This window comes from Euprymna scolopes, chromosome 15, assembly GCF_053919585.1.
Source record: "Euprymna scolopes isolate OS-2025 chromosome 15, ASM5391958v1, whole genome shotgun sequence".
NCBI classification, from domain to species: Eukaryota; Metazoa; Mollusca; class Cephalopoda; order Sepiida; family Sepiolidae; genus Euprymna; species Euprymna scolopes.
In genome coordinates this window covers 129188702-129209598 of record NC_136496.1, presented here as the reverse complement: position 1 = coordinate 129209598, position 20897 = coordinate 129188702, and the positions used below count along the sequence as shown (strand labels likewise).

At 31.8% G+C, this 20897-nt stretch overlaps 1 protein-coding gene across 3 annotated transcripts in view; it reads right to left on the bottom strand.

Moving 5' to 3' along the window:
* Nucleotides 1-20897, bottom strand: part of LOC145294135 (nesprin-1-like) — a 1091614-nt gene that overhangs the window by 629484 nt on the left and 441233 nt on the right. For 2 of the 3 annotated variants that reach the window (XM_080141241.1, XM_080141242.1), the window contains 3 exons: nt 18138-18461; nt 8905-9051; nt 3388-3552 (listed from right to left, as the gene is read on the bottom strand). The exons of the other annotated variant lie outside the window; for it this stretch is intronic. In XM_080141241.1, the coding sequence (XP_079997367.1) occupies nt 3388-3552; nt 8905-9051; nt 18138-18461 (636 nt within the window). The remainder of the gene's footprint in view (nt 1-3387; nt 3553-8904; nt 9052-18137; nt 18462-20897) is intronic. 3 annotated transcript variants of the gene reach the window in all.

Genomic DNA, 20897 nt, shown 5'->3' with positions numbered 1-20897 from the left:
TATCAGGAATTATAAAGGTCCAAGGATCGACCCCTAGAAGTACACCAACATTTATATTATACAGTTTTGATGTACGTCCATTGAGGACAACCTGGATTCTTCTCTTCCTTTAAAAGGATTTAATTATGTTAAGTATTCGTCCAGTAATACCATATGATCTGATTTTCTTGAGAGGTCCCTCATGCCATACCTTATCAAAAGCTTTAGATATATCTTGGGCTACTGCCCAATCTCTCTCTGTTTTATCCAGTGCATGGTAAATATGTTAAAAGATTACAGTTAGTATATCTGGTGTAGAACGGGCTTGCCTAAATCCATATTGGTGGTCTGACAGAAGTTTAGCAACTGCAAGGTGGTGGACTAGAACTTGATTAATTATGGACTCAAATATTTTGGCAAAAAGAGGGAGGAGGCTAATGAGGCTATAATTTAATGGGTCAGTTCTTTCGCCAGAATTTTTGTAAACTGGTACCACAAAAGCAGTTTTCCAGCAGTCAGCAAAGCAAGATTCTTTAAGGTATTTGTTGAAGAGTTTGGTGAGAACTGGAGCAACCTCAGAAGAGCATTTTTTAATAATACAGCCGGAATGAGATTAGTTCCACATACTTTTGAGGTGTCTAGGTTTTTTATAATATCATGCACCTGAGAATGGGTGATTTTCAGATCATCTAATGTGGTTTCTGTCCACAGCCATTGAACTTTGACCCCTTGACAGCCAAATTTCTGGCCGAAAATCGATTAAAAAGATTTTCCAAAATCTCAATAACCCTTATGTCAAATCTCAAGTCTGTAGACTGAAAATTGACAAAGTAGTTTGGTAGGGAAATGTACACCAGACACACACACACACACACACACATGCATACATATAATTCCTGTAGATTTTGATAAAAAAAAGAAAGAATTATTCAGTACCATAGAAAGTTTAAAAACATCGAATCTTATCATTGTCAATAATTCATCTCACTTGACCAGCGTTTTAAAGAAGTCAAACCCTCGCATATGAAATCAAATATCTTTTGGAAAATGAATAACATATGCATAGTTTTGACGACTACCATTCTATTGATATGTCTCACTTTACACCAGCTCAATAGCACAACGCCTAAAAACTAACCATTCTGCCCTTTCTCTAAATTCCGAAACATTCTCATAGATAACGCAACCATACTAGAATATGAAAATAACTTAAAACTACAAACAAAAAAAAATGGCCATGAATAAAGTTTCTAATTAAATTAATTCAAAATGTCTTGAATGTTTATGCTCTATTAATATACCACTGATATACCACTAATATTAAATGTCTCAACAAAATCTTATCTAAAATATTTATTTGATACCTAATGGTTCCAGAACAAATCTAACATATTAGGGTGCACAACCATATGGCAAGTTTATCAGCCAGTTTCTCTCTTAAATTCGAACACTCATTATGAAGTTTGAAAGAATCAAACAAAACAACATGCCTATATAATCTAAGCAAACACGTTTGAATAAAGGATCATCTCGAAATAAATGTTAACTTATCGTACTTAATAATTAAGTTCAAACATTGAATTTCAATTCCATTCAACTTTATGCACCATCTTTTTTATATACTGCTTATGTACATGTGATAATCGCAAGTTTGCGTATTGGTTTTGAAAAAGGACATTTTGTTGATTAACTATGATTTGTTATTGGTTTTTAATTTAATATTTTCATGTTTCATATGACAGAAAAAGTTATTTTTTTGCAATATTGCTTTATTTTCCAGTTGTAAAATACGATAGAATATATTTAATTCATGCAGATTTCGTTTTTATTATTACAGAGTTAATTCTCTATCGAATATTATATTGTACCTAATATATCGTAGTGATTTCAAAAGTTTTAAACAATAATAAAATGACTTGGATGCCATCAGCTAGAATCAGAACCAAAACATTTAGTGCGCTAGCCACATCTCCTACTGATGTAGCCATCGAAAGATAGGATAGATAAAGATTTAATATTAAACGACTTGAAGAAATTAATTGAATTTGAGCATGCGCAGAAAGAAGTAAAAATATGTCAGTTGAAATAAACATTTTGCATTTCAACTTGCTGACATATTTTTGTATGCATTATTCATCCAAACAAAGATTTTACTCATTATTACACTATTCTTGGTGTATGATTACTATTTCCTGTTAATTTCAGTGTTATTATGTGACCAGTAGTTCAAGAGTTTATCGGTTAAATATTTACAAACAGGTATATACACGTACATACATCTGCTGTTTTATATATAGATACTAGTGGGAGGGAGGACGTCCGGCTTTGCCTGGTCGTAAAATATGCATAAATATGATATTTTAATTTGTCCAGATTTTGTATATATTTATTATAGAGTTGTGATTTAAAAACTAAAAAAATAAGTATTGGGTGCCATCAGTTAGAATCGATATTGCAAATCAAAACTGTAGCATTCAAAGCTGGTGACGTTACCACTGTGTCAACATGACACGCATATAAACTGATTAAAACTTAATTAAAAATAAATTAAGATGAATGCACAAAATGTATAACAATTTTTTACATCTTGATCCATTTTTGACCCGTTAAAAATATTTTAACCGGCTAAAGACCTATAAAAGAATGGTCCGCAAAAAATCCAATCATTTGAAGTCCCTAGCATGGCTCTGTGGCTTTCAGTTTTGGAAGAGATAGAGTTTGAAAATATGGAGACAGACAAACAGACAAAGTGCCTTTTATATATAAATGAGAGTTTTTACTGAAGAAAGATAGTCACATTTTTTTAAACATTAAAAAATTTTGAAAACCAAATAACTCTCTCTCTCTCTCTCTATATATATATATATGGTTGCATAAATATACACTTTTCACAGCAAGATTTTTTTTCATTTTACTGCTATAAACCTTGGAAGGGAGTATTCTCCTGTGGATGGAGTAAATTGTTCATCCGATGGTCTTGACACAGTTTTGAAAGAAAGTCCGATTGTGTTCATGTGGTTGATGCTTTCTCGATAAAGAAAGAGGGTCGCATTTATTAACAGAACATTGTTTTCATATACTATTCTTTAAAATTAAAAAAAAATACAAAAATAGCATTTTTTAATACTTAAATTCATTTATTTAAGAATAAATAAATTTATTTAAAAGAAAACAATTAATCAATTTATAATTGTATCCTGTGCACTGCATGTGATTAGGATTGAACTTTTAACCTCCAGAAGACTGTCATTTAGAACTGATTAATGCTTAGCTTTTATATCCGTAGTTTCAAAAAAGTTGGATTGGGAGAATAACATCCAAGATGAGACAGTAGTCTGAATAATTTAAATTATTATAAATGCTCTGCTAGTTAGTAATGACAAAACTTCACCGATAGAACATAGTTACCTTTAGTTTTTTTAGTTTTTCTTCATTGTCTGTTTTATTACCAGAAACATCTGAACAGGTTTTCAGTTGTTCCTTTAAGTTTTCCAAGAATTGTTTCGCATTGGAATAGCGGTTTTGGTAATTCTCATGTTCTTGCACATAGCTGTTTCTGACTTGGATGACATCCTAAAGAAAATCAAAGACAAGAGAAATGACAGCCAATCAAAGTTCACTGAAATTCAAAATAATTACCAATTTTTGCAACTGGAAAATAATTTCCCCAAATATGCAAGCTTTATAGAAAAAAAAAAAGTTTCACTTATAACTAAAAGAGTTATGTCCCCTTCATAAAAATCATCTATTAAAAAAGGGTTGCAACTAAATTAGGGCTTTTACTCTGATTTTAATGGGAAATTAAAACTAAATTTTACCAGATTAGTATTAGTAAACGGCAATCATGACGCAAAAAAACTGATTCGTCTAAGGGGAGTAACTCTACTTTTACTAAGAGATTAGTTGGATTTTTTTTTTCTTACGATAATTTAAAACGCCAATTGTTAGAAAAGAAAGATGCGGCTATTTTTTGTTTCATACAAGAATTTTTTTTAACTACTTTATTTAATGTAATAAATTTTTTTTTTTTAATATAATAGATAATTTAGTAATTGTGCATAAAACCAGGGTACTTGTGCATTTAACGAACCAGACGTAACTCAGCATTTGCTCGGCTTTGTCCGGCGCATGATGACGTCAACGGCCGGATAAAACCGAGCGTTGGCGATAAAATAAAAACAACGCTACAACGAAATAACTGTACAATGAAATTGTAAAATGTAGAAACATAAAAAAATTAAATAAGTAAAAAGCAAAAACCTACTGTTCATTTATGTTGTTTTTTTATTATTGTTTGGAATTGTTTTCTGTTTTCAAAATAAATACATATAAAACAAGTTTTTTTTTGTTAAATAATAGGAAACTTTTTTTTTTTGTTAAATAATAGGAAACTTTTTTTTTTTGTTAAATAATAGGAAACTTTTTTTTTTTGTTAAATAATGGGAAACTTTTTTTTTGTCTGAACTGTTGTTTTTTTTGTTTTTTTTTTTCAATTTTTAACGTAAAAAGACATTGTCTATGTCTTAAACACGTAAAAGTTATATTTTTTTTTTGCAACTCTTTATGTCAAATGGAAAAAGCCTAAAAAAAGGGGCAATAAAAAGCATTTGGGGGGGGTCAGAAACAATAATTATTTGTACATTTTTTTCGCCAGAAACAAGGACTTTTTTATTATTATTTATTAGTGGAAGGAGGGCTTCGGCCTTCCTATTTGGTACAGTGACCAAGAAACCCTCCTTTTCGGCGGGGGTCGTATCCACCGAAGACCCAGACCACCACCACCGGTGTCAGAAGTCTGCCGACGTTGTGTTTTCTGCGGTTAAAAACGGACTCGTCGATTTCTATCGTTATGGCCTGGGCCTCCAATCTGCCGGGGATTCCTAAGAAAAAAGTCCCTGCATATATATCACGCAGGAAAAATTTCCAATCCACAATTGTGTGGCGAGAACGTAACCCATATTCGCGATGGAGATTTTTTGTAGATGCCATCTCGAACGCCCATAAGTATATTATTTTTATTATACATGCGATGGTTAGTCGGGATTTTGAGAAGAAGGTCCCAATCCTAATGGAGGTCCATCGACGACATGTTACACTTCTACACCTCCAACCGTAACCGTCAGAAAGGCTTGTTCTCTTTGCAAGTACACAATCCTGGCCAAAGTGTAAACACCTTTTCTCTTCTGCCAACAATTTCCGTTGCTGGCAAAAGTTTAGTGCAGCCTCTGGGGTCTGGAGCTGGCCTGCAAGGTTTGTAATATTCATTATTTTGTCAGTTATCTTTTTAAAACAATTTTTTTTTTTTTAACTCTTCAAATAAGCGTTTCTTGAGTTGTAACACTCTTCCAATTGATAACGAAATTCTCGTCTGCTTAATCGGCAACGCTCGGTTTTATCCGGCTGTTGACGTCATGCGCCGGACAAAGCCGAGCAAGTGCTGAGTTACGTCTGGTTCGTTAAATGCACAAGTACCAAAACCAGACCCTAACTTCCAAATATGCCGGAATGTGGCACTCGCGTCTCTCAATTGAGGTATGGAAGCACAAAATAGATACAATTTTAAATATATTTTGTTTATTTTTTCACCCCTCACCCCGTATAATAAAAATGTATCAAAATGCGTAAACTTTTTTTAACAATTAATTTTTAATGTTTTGATCGCATATCTTTTCAAAAAACTATGTTTATTTAAGTTAACATGTTATATATTTTGTCAAACTCTTTAGATATTTTAAAAGTATATTTATCTACAGAAACATGAAAACAAAAACTATAAATGTGTCACATTTTTTTTTTATAGTTTAAGTAGTTTCAAAAAGGTGAATGTGCAACAGAAAATAGTTTTTGCCGGCAAATATCGTAATAGACTACTCAGGTTTAAATAAAGTACATTAAAAAAAAAAAAGAAAAAAAAAAAAGTAAGACGTAGATATGTTTAAAAAAATATATTAACAAAAAATATCTTGCTATTTTGCCCAAATAGTAAGCAGTTTTGAAGAATGGCGGAAATATTGTATCCATTTTATGGTTCCATATCTCAATTGACAGCTTCCAGCGTTTTTGAAAATTAGGGTCTGGTTTTATGCACAATTACCGATAATTGTATTGTTTTGTTACATTTTTAGTTACTCGAATGTTTTGTTTAAGAAACACCACGCTACTGGTAATCATGACATTTAACCCTTTGAAAAAAAAAAAAAAAAAGTCGCATCTTAATAAATTTATCTGGGTTTTTATTACTATACGCATAGATTCGAAAAAGTTGTCAAAAAACAAATATATAACAAATAACGGCGGCGGACTCTGTATTGAATACGTAAGTTTGGGAAACTGAGTTAAAACTAAAAAAATATACAAAATACTGTAAGAAACCCACCGAATATATTTCAGCCTATGTTACGGTCACATATATTGAATGGGTTTCTAACTATTTTGTATAGTTTTTTTAGTTTTAACTCATTCTCCAAAACTTATGTATTTAACAGAGTCCGCCGCTATTTGCATTTTTCAAATACATCGGTAAATACTGTCTGTTTTTCGAGCCGAATAAACACGTTATATTAAATAAAAGCACTAAAAAATTACCCAGTTAAGTAGAAAAGTAACTTATCTTGCCTTCGATAATATTTATTTGTTACTATATTTGTTTTTTGGACAACTTTTTCGAATCTATGTGTACAGTAATACAAACCTATTTCTATTCACGTAAAAAATTTTTTTTTTTGTTATATTAAATAAAAAAAAATTTGTTGTTATATTAAATAAAAATTTTTTTTGTTATATCAAATAAATTCGTTGAAAAAACATTTTATTGTTTTGTAACATTTTGAAATATCTGCAGCAACCTGTCTCTGCATATCTCCCGGTGAGTACAGGACAAGTTTGGTACAAGGTTTATAAAGCGGAAGCCCCAGTTCCACAAAAGGGAGCTTATAATTGTGTCACAGTTTGAAACAAAAAGTATTTGCATCTTTCATGATTGATAGTACCGTAATTTGTACTAGCACAAGACAACATGGAAATTCCATGGTGCATTCAGTATAATTTGATGTTAATAGTAATATTTCTTTTTAAAATAAATCTCAAGATTTGTGCTATCAAGAAAAGAAAACTGATTTCGTAAAAACAATTGTCCCAGTCATTTAAATATTCTTTAAATAACTAAAAGAAATATATTCCTGAAGAATATTACTACATTGTTTGAATTGAGATAAAAAATTAAAAAACTAATGGAAACTCGTTATAAATCAGAGTATTGTCCCAAGAAAAATACAAACAAATGGATTACATTTATATTTTTTATTCTAAGTTTGGTATTGAGAAGTTAGCAGTCCGACCTGTTGACCATGCCGCAGCTGGCTTGACACTGCTAGCTGGAATGACATGTTATGCGCCGAGCGTTTCTAAAGCACGGACGTAGTTGTAGGCGTATGACAGAACTGACGTGATGACAAGAAAATGTCGATTGTTCGATGTCATATGTGTCCCCCCCCTCACATATTTATCGTTCAGTGAGATGTTAATCGTTTTTTAAAAACACTTGAACATTTCAGATCAATCCCAACAATTTCACCGACAGTATCTAAGCACAATTATATTTCCAAATCCTTTTTGTGATTTGTTATTTCAACAATAGGATATCTTGTCAGTTCACAGAAATCGTAATGGCCTTCCTTCGAACCTAAAATAATGAAGTCGAATAAATCTTTTCGCTATTTTTTTTTTTTTTTTTTTTTTTTTTTTGCCAAATTAAATTATAATCTTATGTCGACAATCTGGAGGAAAAAAAACAAGCAGCTTTTGACATCTTCATATCCGTTGTCTGGCTATAATAACAAACAATTCCGTTTTCGATGCCGCCATTATTAGTTTAAAGTTTTGGGTGCTAGTGCAGAGAGTGATTTTGTTTAAATCGTATTTCCAAGTTTAATTAAAGTTTATGATATGTTTATTTTTTTTTTTATTCAATTGTAAGGTTGAAGTATAGAATAGGTACAAAACACTCCCCTCCCCATGTTAAGAATGGCCTTTAAAATAATAACGTTATTATTTACGTCCGTGTCACTCTCTGCACTAGTACCAAGTTTTGTCTGTAAATGGGGCGGGAGAATATGTATTATTTTATTTAATAACAATTCAACAGTGATTATTACATGTGTGGTATTACTATTTGGGAAATAAGAAATGTCCGACAAGGATGATTGAAAAAGAAAATTGTTTCATTTTCTGTAAAATTAATTGTCATTGCCAGGGAGAATTGATAGAAAATGTTCAACGATTATGCCAGGCAATCATGAAGAAAACTGATTCGTCTAAGGGAGGTAACTCTACTTTTACTTTTCGTGCGATAATTTGGGACACTAATTCTAAGAAAAGGTGTATTTTTTTTGTTTCAAAATATTTTAAAGATTCATCGTGTCACAAAAAATAAAGAAAGGCTAAAATGGCGACATCCAGTTTGTTTTATGGTTGATGGTCACGTGAGTGATGTAGACGATCGCCATTTCTATGTAAACAAGATAGGTAAATAAAAACGGGGACGAGTTGGAAGATGTAACGTCGTGTGTAACTCAACTTGAAAGAGTGTCGAGTTTTGGACTTGGAACTTTTCATAACAGAGTGTCGAGTTTACCCAATAAATTGTTAGCTTAACCATAACAAAATCAAAATTTTATCTACATATTTAACTTTTGTAAATTTCATAAGTGAAATTCCATTATATTTACTTCTTGTGGACGCTAGTTTTTACTTGGGTAATTTACTTTTGTTATTTTCAATTTCATGCGACCAAAATAAGTAGTGAGCCTCAACAGGTTAAATTGTTAACATTTAAACAGTTTTAACATTTTAACATTGAAAAGAAAAAAACCTTACAAATGTACTTCCATAAAATAAGCAAAGCAAAAATTGTATTTGAAAACTTACCTTGATGTGTTTACAAAGAGATTTGTATTTGCTCAATAATTGTTTTCCGGCTGCCATTAATTTTTTCTCTTTGCCTTTTAGGCTTCCAATTTTGCTATTAAGATCATCAAATTCATCTTTCTTGGAACTTATTTCATCTTCCAATTCCTGTCAAACAATAAAAATGGAAATGGTTGTAAAAATAATAACAAATAATAAACGTATTTCAAGATATTTTTTCTTTTGAAGATTAAAAGCTTTTAAAAAAACGTGTTATAAAATACAATTCTGAAAAGAAACAATTATTCATTTAGTTTTACAGATTTCTAACGCAAATATTGGAATACAGTTTAACACGTTTATGTATAAGATTATATAAGGTACTAAATACTTTCCAAACATTTTCTAAAGACTCTCTTAATTTCTTCTCTTTCTATCTATCTCCTATTTTTCTTCTTCTATTCTTCTTCTATCTTCTATTCTTTTTCTATCTTCTACTGAGAGTCCACTGTCAAAATCGCTTAGATTCAATGTGCATATGTATATATTAAAAAGTCTGCATATGTACCGTAATGCCTTTCTATATAATAGGCTTCCTTAACTACCATAGAGAAAAGTTAAGAAACAGCAGGGGTCAAATTTTTTAAAAACTGACCCCAATTTTGACCCCTTAACATTTATTGTTTTGGGCTCGAATCAAATTAAAATGTTTGACCCATGTCCAAGTAACCTACATCTAAAATTTCAAGTGTTTAGACCCAAAATTGGCGGAAGGATTTGGTAGAACCTACAAAGGTCAACTCTTTCAACTCTGACTTCTTGGCAGCCAAATTTTCGCCCCAAAACTAATTAAAAAGCTTGCTGCATGTTTGAATACCCTTTATGTAAAATTTCAATTGTTTAGACCCAAAATTGGCTTAATAGTTTGGAATTTTGACTTCTAGCCAGCCAACTTTTCGGCTAAAACCCGATTAAAAAGCTCGCCCTGTGTCTGAATAAACTTCTTGTAAAATTTCAAATGTTTAGACCAAAAATTGGCTGAGTAATTTGGTAGAGACGGCAGAGGGGAAATTTTTTTTTTAATTTTGACCTTAATTATGATCCTTAGCATTTTTTGTTTTGGGCTCAAATCAAATTATGAAGTTAGATCAATGTCCAAGTAACCTATATCTTAAATTTCAAGTGTATAGACACAAAATTGGCGGAGGAGTTTGGTAGAGTTTTCAAAGGTTAAATCGTTGAACTTTGACCCCTTCACAGCAGAATTTTTTGGCTGAAAATCGATTAAAAAGATTTTCCCAAATCTCAATACTCCGTATGCTAAATTTCGAGTCTGTAGACCGAAAATTGACAGAGTTATTTGGTAGTGAAATGTAGACAGACAAACACACACAGACATTTTTACTTTTATAGATATATAGATTGCATGCAATTATGTATTTCACTTATGTAGTTATGATAATGTGAATACATTTTAATTTTTTTAATGCAACAATATTTTTATCAAAAAGAATAATAGGCAAAGGAGAACAGTCTTTTTTCGGTTTAAAATTTCTCTAAATTTTACTAGCAAAAAAAATTGTCATAGTTTAAAGAAAAAGATATTAACTGATGTATACTCGAGTCAAAATAGTGAAAAGAATATTCTTTTGTCAAAGTCTTAGAGATTATATACTGTACTAAATGCTTCCCAGACATTTCAAAGACACTTTTACTCAGTAATACAGTAATATTGTTTGCATATTATTGTTATATACTGTACTAAATGCTTCCCAGACATTTCAAAGACACTTTTACTCAGTAATACAGTAATATTGTTTGCATATTATTGTTATATACTGTACTAAATGCTTCCCAGACATTTCAAAGACACTTTTACTCAGTAATACAGTAATATTGTTTGCATATTATTGTTATATACTGTACTAAATGCTTCCCAGACATTTCAAAGACACTTTTACTCAGTAATACAGTAATATTGTTTGCATATTATTGTTATATACTGTACTAAATGCTTCCCAGACATTTCAAAGACACTTTTACTCAGTAATACAGTAATATTGTTTGCATATTATTGTTATATACTGTACTAAATGCTTCCCAGGCATTTCAAAGACACTTTTACTCAGTAATACAGTAATATTGTTTGCATATTATTGTTATATACTGTACTAAATGCTTCCCAGACATTTCAAAGACACTTTTACTCAGTAATACAGTAATATTGTTTGCATATTATTGTTATATACTGTACTAAATGCTTCCCAGACATTTCAAAGACACTTTTACTCAGTAATACAGTAATATTGTTTGCATATTATTGTTATATACTGTACTAAATGCTTTCCAGGCATTTCAAAGACACTTTTACTCAGTAATACAGTAATATTGTTTGCATATTATTGTTATATACTGTACTAAATGCTTCCCAGACATTTCAAAGACACTTTTACTCAGTAATACAGTAATATTGTTTGCATATTATTGTTATATACTGTACTAAATGCTTCCCAGACATTTCAAAGACACTTTTACTCAGTAATACAGTAATATTGTTTGCATATTATTGTTATATACTGTACTAAATGCTTCCCAGGCATTTCAAAGACACTTTTACTCAGTAATACAGTAATATTGTTTGCATATTATTGTTATATACTGTACTAAATGCTTCCCAGACATTTCAAAGACACTTTTACTCAGTAATACAGTAATATTGTTTGCATATTATTGTTATATACTGTACTAAATGCTTCCCAGACATTTCAAAGACACTTTTACTCAGTAATACAGTAATATTGTTTGCATATTATTGTTATATACTGTACTAAATGCTTCCCAGACATTTCAAAGACACTTTTACTCAGTAATACAGTAATATTGTTTGCATATTATTGTTATATACTGTACTAAATGCTTCCCAGACATTTCAAAGACACTTTTACTCAGTAATACAGTAATATTGTTTGCATATTATTGTTATATACTGTACTAAATGCTTCCCAGACATTTCAAAGACACTTTTACTCAGTAATACAGTAATATTGTTTGCATATTATTGTTATATACTGTACTAAATGCTTCCCAGACATTTCAAAGACACTTTTACTCAGTAATACAGTAATATTGTTTGCATATTATTGTTATATACTGTACTAAATGCTTCCCAGACATTTCAAAGACACTTTTACTCAGTAATACAGTAATATTGTTTGCATATTATTGTTATATACTGTACTAAATGCTTCCCAGACATTTCAAAGACACTTTTACTCAGTAATACAGTAATATTGTTTGCATATTATTGTTATATACTGTACTAAATGCTTCCCAGACATTTCAAAGACACTTTTACTCAGTAATACAGTAATATTGTTTGCATATTATTGTTATATACTGTACTAAATGCTTCCCAGACATTTCAAAGACACTTTTACTCAGTAATACAGTAATATTGTTTGCATATTATTGTTATATACTGTACTAAATGCTTCCCAGACATTTCAAAGACACTTTTACTCAGTAATACAGTAATATTGTTTGCATATTATTGTTATATACTGTACTAAATGCTTCCCAGACATTTCAAAGACACTTTTACTCAGTAATACAGAAATATTGTTTGCATATTATTGTTATATACTGTACTAAATGCTTCCCAGACATTTCAAAGACACTTTTACTCAGTAATACAGTAATATTGTTTGCATATTATTGTTATATACTGTACTAAATGCTTCCCAGACATTTCAAAGACACTTTTACTCAGTAATACAGAAATATTGTTTGCATATTATTGTTATATACTGTACTAAATGCTTCCCAGACATTTCAAAGACACTTTTACTCAGTAATACAGTAATATTGTTTGCATATTATTGTTATATACTGTACTAAATGCTTCCCAGACATTTCAAAGACACTTTTACTCAGTAATACAGAAATATTGTTTGCATATTATTGTTATATACTGTACTAAATGCTTCCCAGACATTTCAAAGACACTTTTACTCAGTAATACAGTAATATTGTTTGCATATTATTGTTATATACTGTACTAAATGCTTCCCAGACATTTCAAAGACACTTTTACTCAGTAATACAGTAATATTGTTTGCATATTATTGTTATATACTGTACTAAATGCTTCCCAGACATTTCAAAGACACTTTTACTCAGTAATACAGTAATATTGTTTGCATATTATTGTTATATACTGTACTAAATGCTTCCCAGACATTTCAAAGACACTTTTACTCAGTAATACAGAAATATTGTTTGCATATTATTGTTATATACTGTACTAAATGCTTCCCAGACATTTCAAAGACACTTTTACTCAGTAATACAGTAATATTGTTTGCATATTATTGTTATATACTGTACTAAATGCTTCCCAGACATTTCAAAGACACTTTTACTCAGTAATACAGAAATATTGTTTGCATATTATTGTTATATACTGTACTAAATGCTTCCCAGACATTTCAAAGACACTTTTACTCAGTAATACAGTAATATTGTTTGCATATTATTGTTATATACTGTACTAAATGCTTCCCAGACATTTCAAAGACACTTTTACTCAGTAATACAGTAATATTGTTTGCATATTATTGTTATATACTGTACTAAATGCTTCCCAGACATTTCAAAGACACTTTTACTCAGTAATACAGAAATATTGTTTGCATATTATTGTTATATACTGTACTAAATGCTTCCCAGACATTTCAAAGACACTTTTACTCAGTAATACAGTAATATTGTTTGCATATTATTGTTATATACTGTACTAAATGCTTCCCAGACATTTCAAAGACACTTTTACTCAGTAATACAGTAATATTGTTTGCATATTATTGTTATATACTGTACTAAATGCTTCCCAGACATTTCAAAGACACTTTTACTCAGTAATACAGTAATATTGTTTGCATATTATTGTTATATACTGTACTAAATGCTTCCCAGACATTTCAAAGACACTTTTACTCAGTTATACAGTAATATTGTTTGCATATTATTGTTATATACTGTACTAAATGCTTCCCAGACATTTCAAAGACACTTTTACTCAGTAATACAGTAATATTGTTTGCATATTATTGTTATATACTGTACTAAATGCTTCCCAGACATTCCAAAGACACTTTTACTCAGTAATACAGTAATATTGTTTGCATATTATTGTTATATACTGTACTAAATGCTTCCCAGACATTTCAAAGACACTTTTACTCAGTAATACAGTAATATTGTTTGCATATTATTGTTATATACTGTACTAAATGCTTCCCAGACATTTCAAAGACACTTTTACTCAGTAATACAGTAATATTGTTTGCATATTATTGTTATATACTGTACTAAATGCTTCCCAGACATTTCAAAGACACTTTTACTCAGTAATACAGTAATATTGTTTGCATATTATTGTTATATACTGTACTAAATGCTTCCCAGACATTTCAAAGACACTTTTACTCAGTAATACAGTAATATTGTTTGCATATTATTGTTATATACTGTACTAAATGCTTCCCAGACATTTCAAAGACACTTTTACTCAGTAATACAGTAATATTGTTTGCATATTATTGTTATATACTGTACTAAATGCTTCCCAGACATTTCAAAGACACTTTTACTCAGTAATACAGTAATATTGTTTGCATATTATTGTTATATACTGTACTAAATGCTTCCCAGACATTTCAAAGACACTTTTACTCAGTTATACAGTAATATTGTTTGCATAGCCTCGAAACTAATTAATGTTTTTTGGTTTGAAATTCTTCAAACTTAACTGGCAAACGAACTCTCCACAGTTTAGAGACCCTCCCCCCAAAAAAATAAATAATAATAATAAAAATAAAACACACTAGCTGCTAGATCCAAAATTTATCAACTATAATTAAATCTCCAGATCTAGCAGGAAAACCACTAAATTGGCAACACTGTTTACTGAGCATCTGTTTTTATGATGTTATGACGCTAACCCTGTATACCGGCATACGATGCGATAAGGTTAAGACGTGCAGTGTATTGGAATACAGTTTTAAAACATCTATGTATAAGAATATATTCTGTACTAAATGCTTTCCAAACATTTTCTAAAGACATTCTTACTCATTAATACAATAATAGTTGTAGTAATATTGTATGTAGTTATGTATTTCACTAATGTAGTTATTATAATGTAAAAACATTTTGTTTTAATGCAACAATATTTTTATCAAAAAGAGAAAGACGTTAACACCGCATAGCAAAGGTAGCCATGCTGTATTATTGTAAAGTCATTTTTATGCGTACAACATGTGTATTAGACTTGACAAAAAGTGGAACAAATTAAAAGGCAAATTTAGATAAATGCAGTTCGCACAGTCTTGAACTAATCGCTGTCTGGTATGGCACTGTGGACTTTGAGGAGAAGATGAGAGAGAATGTAGAGGCTGGGGGGGGGGAGAAGAACAAGAGAGCGACGAGAACAAACCCGTCCCCACTCCCCTCACTTGTGAACACTGTCTACAACTCTTCCACCATAGGTTCGAACTTAGCAGCCATATCATATATAAACATCCACCCCAAATTCTAGGAGACTAGTGACAAAGACGGGACCCAATACTCGGACACGAGTGGGAGCCGCAACCAACGATGATTCACGCCAAACAGACATATTACCATTGAGACATAAGGGACTACCCTGATTAGGTGACAGATTCATGGGGGTATTTTAAGTGGGGAGTTGTGCAGTAAGATGTTTGTTAACTTTGTTCTTATTTTCATTAATAGGAATATTTGATCGGACAAACTGGTTTGTTAAATGTCAGAAGACAAAGTTCACACAAGTTTTTATCTGTGAGGTTGTGGACTCCCGAAAATGCATTAGAGATGGAAAGAGAGAGAGAGAGAGAGAGAGAGAGAGAGAGAGAGAGAGAGAGAGAGAGAACAAAAGAGAGGGTAGAAGAAAGGGTGGAGGGTCAACGGACACCTTATTCTGACCAATCCGGAAATCTCCACGAATGGCATAAGTAAATATCTCGCTTTAAAGTAATAATCTCCTGATCTGAAATGAAAGAAATACATCAAATCTGTTGCCAAGGTTGCTGGAAAAATGGTTAGATCACTCTACCGCTCCAGTAGATATCTCACTGCCAATGCAATCCTCCATCTGTATAAATCTGTGAGGTGGGGGAGGAGTAAGGAAGTCAGAACACCAGAAGTGATTGGCGAAATAAAGAATTTCACGGACAAGCATCGTTGTGCGTCTATAGAGACAATAAGTGCACAGTTTGATGTCAGTGTGGGAACTGTACACACAATTATTTGCGAAGAACTGAAGATGTGGAAGATTTGTGCGAATGTACCAGCTCACAACTCCATCCTTGTCACAAACTATTTGATGAAGATGAGCATCAAGACAGTTCCTCACCCTCCCTATACTCCAGATTTTGCTTCCTGTGACTTTTGCTTATTTCTTACGCTCAAGAAAAACCTTAGATGTTGTCGTTATGAAACGAGGAGATGAAAGAGGTTGTGACGAGAGTCATCGACACACTCATACAAGAGGACTTCCATGGAGCCTTCCAGAAATTGTTGGAACGGTACAACAAGTGCATTGCAGCCGGAGGAGATTACTTCAAAGGGAACTAGAGTTTCATGTGTGTACTATCAATAAAAGTGCGCATACAAAAATGTTTGGAAACTTATTGAACATACCTTGTATTTTGTTTTCTAACATATAACCAATCTTTTTCTTTGGATTAATTCCCAGTTATGTAATAACGAACTTCACACAATTACAGGTGAAGTCTGATTTTACAGAAATCTTTGCGCATGGCATCTCGGTACTTATAATTTAAGAGCAAGGTTTTCGTTATTGACTCACAGCACATGTCTGACCCATCTCAGCTGCTATTCACTCATTTTGCCTTTGATCGCTACGATGTTGTAGCACTTTCAGATATGTTACTATTACAGGCATGGTCAAGCAGTGTGATTCCCGAAATCCAGCAGAGCATTGTGGTTTAACAATGAATTTTATTTCCGTTTCCTTTGTTGTTAGCAAGAACTCCGAGTTGCACAAAGCAACAAGTCTGACAATAGTTTGGTATATCTTTGATTGTCGCAGTGACTTCTTTAAGCCTGTTGCCAATATGTGGCAGAAATCACTAAGTGAAAGGATTTATATATATATACAACTTTTGTTACCATATCTATTGAGCATCCATGTAGGACAGGGTGACTTGCTTATTTATATTTATTATATAAACGCCAGTTGTCTGTGTGCACGGGCGTTTGTATATCTGATTAAAAGTAAGAAAAAAAAATGACAAACAAAAAACACCCACAAAGTTGGTATTTTCTTCATTAGTGTTGTTCTGGATGAATAATATCTAAAATTTATGAAAAATTATCTATTCTTTAACCCTAAACTGATTTCTTCAGAGAAGTACTTGTTTTCTAGCCAGATTATGTACTAACTAAAAGGGAAGTAACTGATTTATTAATCAAGGAATTAATTCCCTTGTAACGCCACAGGAACAAATAAAGGAAAGCAAGGAATCAAAAATCTGACTCAGCTTTTTTTTCTGTTTTAGCAAAAGACATTACCGTTACTTTCCAAACAATGCCTGCTTTTTACTTTTTTTTTTTTACTGCTCATTTCGTCTGCCATGAAATTAACAAAACCCTACCATCTCGACACCAGCTTAAAAGTATCTCACCACCACGGGGCCACATGTCCATATAGCTCGGTGAGCATTTTTCTTTCTCCCATTTCATGTTAACCATTTCTCGCCTTCGACTTTACACGTTCATTTTTCCCGGAACACACATTGCTTCCCTCTCAACCACATGGAGTATTTTTCCCTGTGATGCAACCTCGCACACACCTGCTAATTTGCATACGGCTTTAATAGCTGCTGCTGCTAATATTTTTGCTAGCCATCTATCCTTTGGCTGTTGCTGATATTTTCACATGTGCACATATCAGCCAACTCGTTTGAGGAATCTATAAAAAAAATAGAGTTTCTGTATGTGTAGATACAGTAAGAGGAATAGGCTGGATGGAGAAAAGGAGTGAGGAAAGGAAAAAAGAAAGATGTTTTGATAGAAATATGGTACATTTTTCCCCCAGGCAGCGCCGGGTAGCCCTGCTAGTATTATGTAAATGTGATTATTGGTTAAAAGAAGAGATTCCGCTGCACGTGGAATAACAAATAACAGAGTGAAATAATAAAATGCCATACCTTGAGTTCAAGAACTTGATTCTGCTTCTCTTGTAAAGTTGATTTCAGCTGAAGGTTTGCAAAGCGACTTTTCGCATCTTTTAGCCACTGGGACAATTTCTCTTGGACATTGTCTAAAGACTTCAAACTATCTACAGTCTGTGACACAGCACCAAGACTTTCCGAAGTGTCAGTTATCATGGTTTCTAAGTCTTTCTTCACTGTCTGCAGGTCAGATTTGATTTTGGATTGACCCTTGGGACCAGTCTGGGGAATGGTATTCTCACCTTCCACAACAGCGGCGTCAACTTTTTCTTTTACAGCATTCAATTCTCCCTGAAGTTCCTTCAGTAAGAACAAAAAAAAACAAAACTTGTTAACAATATAAAAGACATATTTGTGGTGTTTTCATGAATTGAAAATTCTGTGATAAAGTTACAAAAAAAAAAAAAAAAAAAAAAAAAAAGAAGGACCTTTAGATTTTTTATCATTTTTTAAAAACGCTTTTGCTTAAAAATCCTGAGATGTTTATAAAATGCATTCAATGGTGTGACCCCAATTTAGGAGCTTCAGAGAATGTATAGTCACCTGTTTAGTTACCACTATACCCAGGTCCACTCTGAGCTGGCATGGTAGAATCTGTAAGTGATATATCTATCGGTTAATTAGAATCAATTATTTGTATCATTTGAATTATTTCGACTACTGTTCTTAGATGTTTTCTCAGCATTTTGATTGATGTAACTTTGGAGGACACCTATTTAAAGTTCGAATTGTTTGGGGAGGGGCTTTACGTTTGGAATGACCCTCGTATAACAAAGCATGTTCCTGACGTCCATGCATAGGGATCGTTCATCGAGAATGGTGGTGACTATATAAAAAATAAATTCTGAAGCACAAAAGGTTGCTCGTTTTAATGGTACCACTTTCGTCTTAGTAACTCTTCAACTTTCTGAGTTAAAATAGGAGGCTTTACTTTTGAAACTACACTCTATCTCTCTCTCTCTCTATATATATATATATATATATATATATATAATGATTGGATCACTGTAGTATCTGTAAATCCACTGAAAATTCGTTGTTTATCAAAAAGTACTTAGTGACAAGCAGAGCGCTATTATAGTATGTTTATGCAAACATTATTGGCTACATATGTGCATATATGTTTCTGTTTGAGATTTCTTTAGAAATGCAACATCACCAGGCCAAACCTTACAATTCTAAAGATGCATGCATATATGTAGCCAATAATCTTTGTATAAATAAATAAAAATTATATAAAACTGTAAAGTTGAGAAAAGATAACGAAAAAAAAATCATATTTTTAATGGAATTTAACAAATTTAATTTAATAATGGTAATCTTCAAACATGGCTGCCAACAGTTCAAAGGTTTTATTAAAGATAAATTTGAAAGATTATTTAGATTTTTCGGACTACTGTTCTCATCTTGAGTGTTATTCGCGCAACGTTTCGGCCGATGTAATCTCCGACCTTCTTCAAGTGTATGTTGTTGAACTCGAGAATCTTTTAGCCAAACTCTGGAATTTTCACGGAATTTCAGACAGAACCTTTTATTTAATCCACGGTAGTAGAGTGTTCTCATTCCGTCAGCCATGATACACTTGAAGATCGAAAGTTACATCGGCCGAAACGTTGTGTGAATAATATTCAAGATGAGAGCAGTGGTCCGAACAATCCAAATTCTCAATCTTTATCTCAAAAATCCAGGAACAAAAGTTTAAAAAACATTTTTTAATATACAATTCCATTTCAGAATTAAAAATACAATTAAAACTAATAATCAATTTTAGGCAAAATGTGATAAAGAAAATTAAAAAAAAAAACAAGCAAAAATGACAATCGTTTTTTAAAAGTCTCTACTGTAAAATCGAAATGTTATTGTTAATATATTGAACTTCGTGTAATTACCTTTTCTTTTTAAAACAAACAGAAAAAAAGTAAAAAATTTATTTTAACGTGACATGAAACATTTGAACAAACAAAACACTCGACAGTAAAGATTAAATTTGACATAACATCGACCAATCCTATAATGATGAAACGTTTTAGACAAAGACAAGCACATCAAAAATGCAAGTGATAAAACAAGTTTTATGCTAATTTCTACTATGTGGTGTCTTTCTATCCCAGGATGCAATCGTAAACAAAAGCCTATTCAAAGATAATATAAATTTCTGCAAATAAAGTTTTACAAAGAATCAAAAGGTATCAATATTAATTTCTTATGAGGAAGGTTTCTTTTTAGATTAAAAATGGGGGTTGGAGAATCTCGGAACTCTTTGATTATATCACAAATACAAGCACAGCAGAAGCACAAATTAATGTACAGTTTTTTTTTCTCTTTTTTTTTTTTTAGTTTTTAGATAATTTGGTTCTGAAACTGATTGTGATTGAAAATAATAGGGTCAATTACTTAGGATTAGGATCTACCGAATATTTTCTAACCCAATATGTGATCCATCCATTATTACTAACCTTACCATACTTCAATCTTAATCAACTAACCTTAACCAACCATAACTCCAATTAACTCAAACCTAACCCAATCTCGTGAATGATTTTTAAACATATCCGTGCTCTACCCATTAATTACGGAAAACAAGGTGTAAGTAGTTTACAAATGACTCCAAACCCTAACCATACTAGAAAGTACACAACACGCCATATCGCATATTGTAAAAAAAGGAGGTTCTTCTTTGCAGGATGATATTATGGCCACAGAACAAATACTACATTACCTCCTCTAAAAATGAAG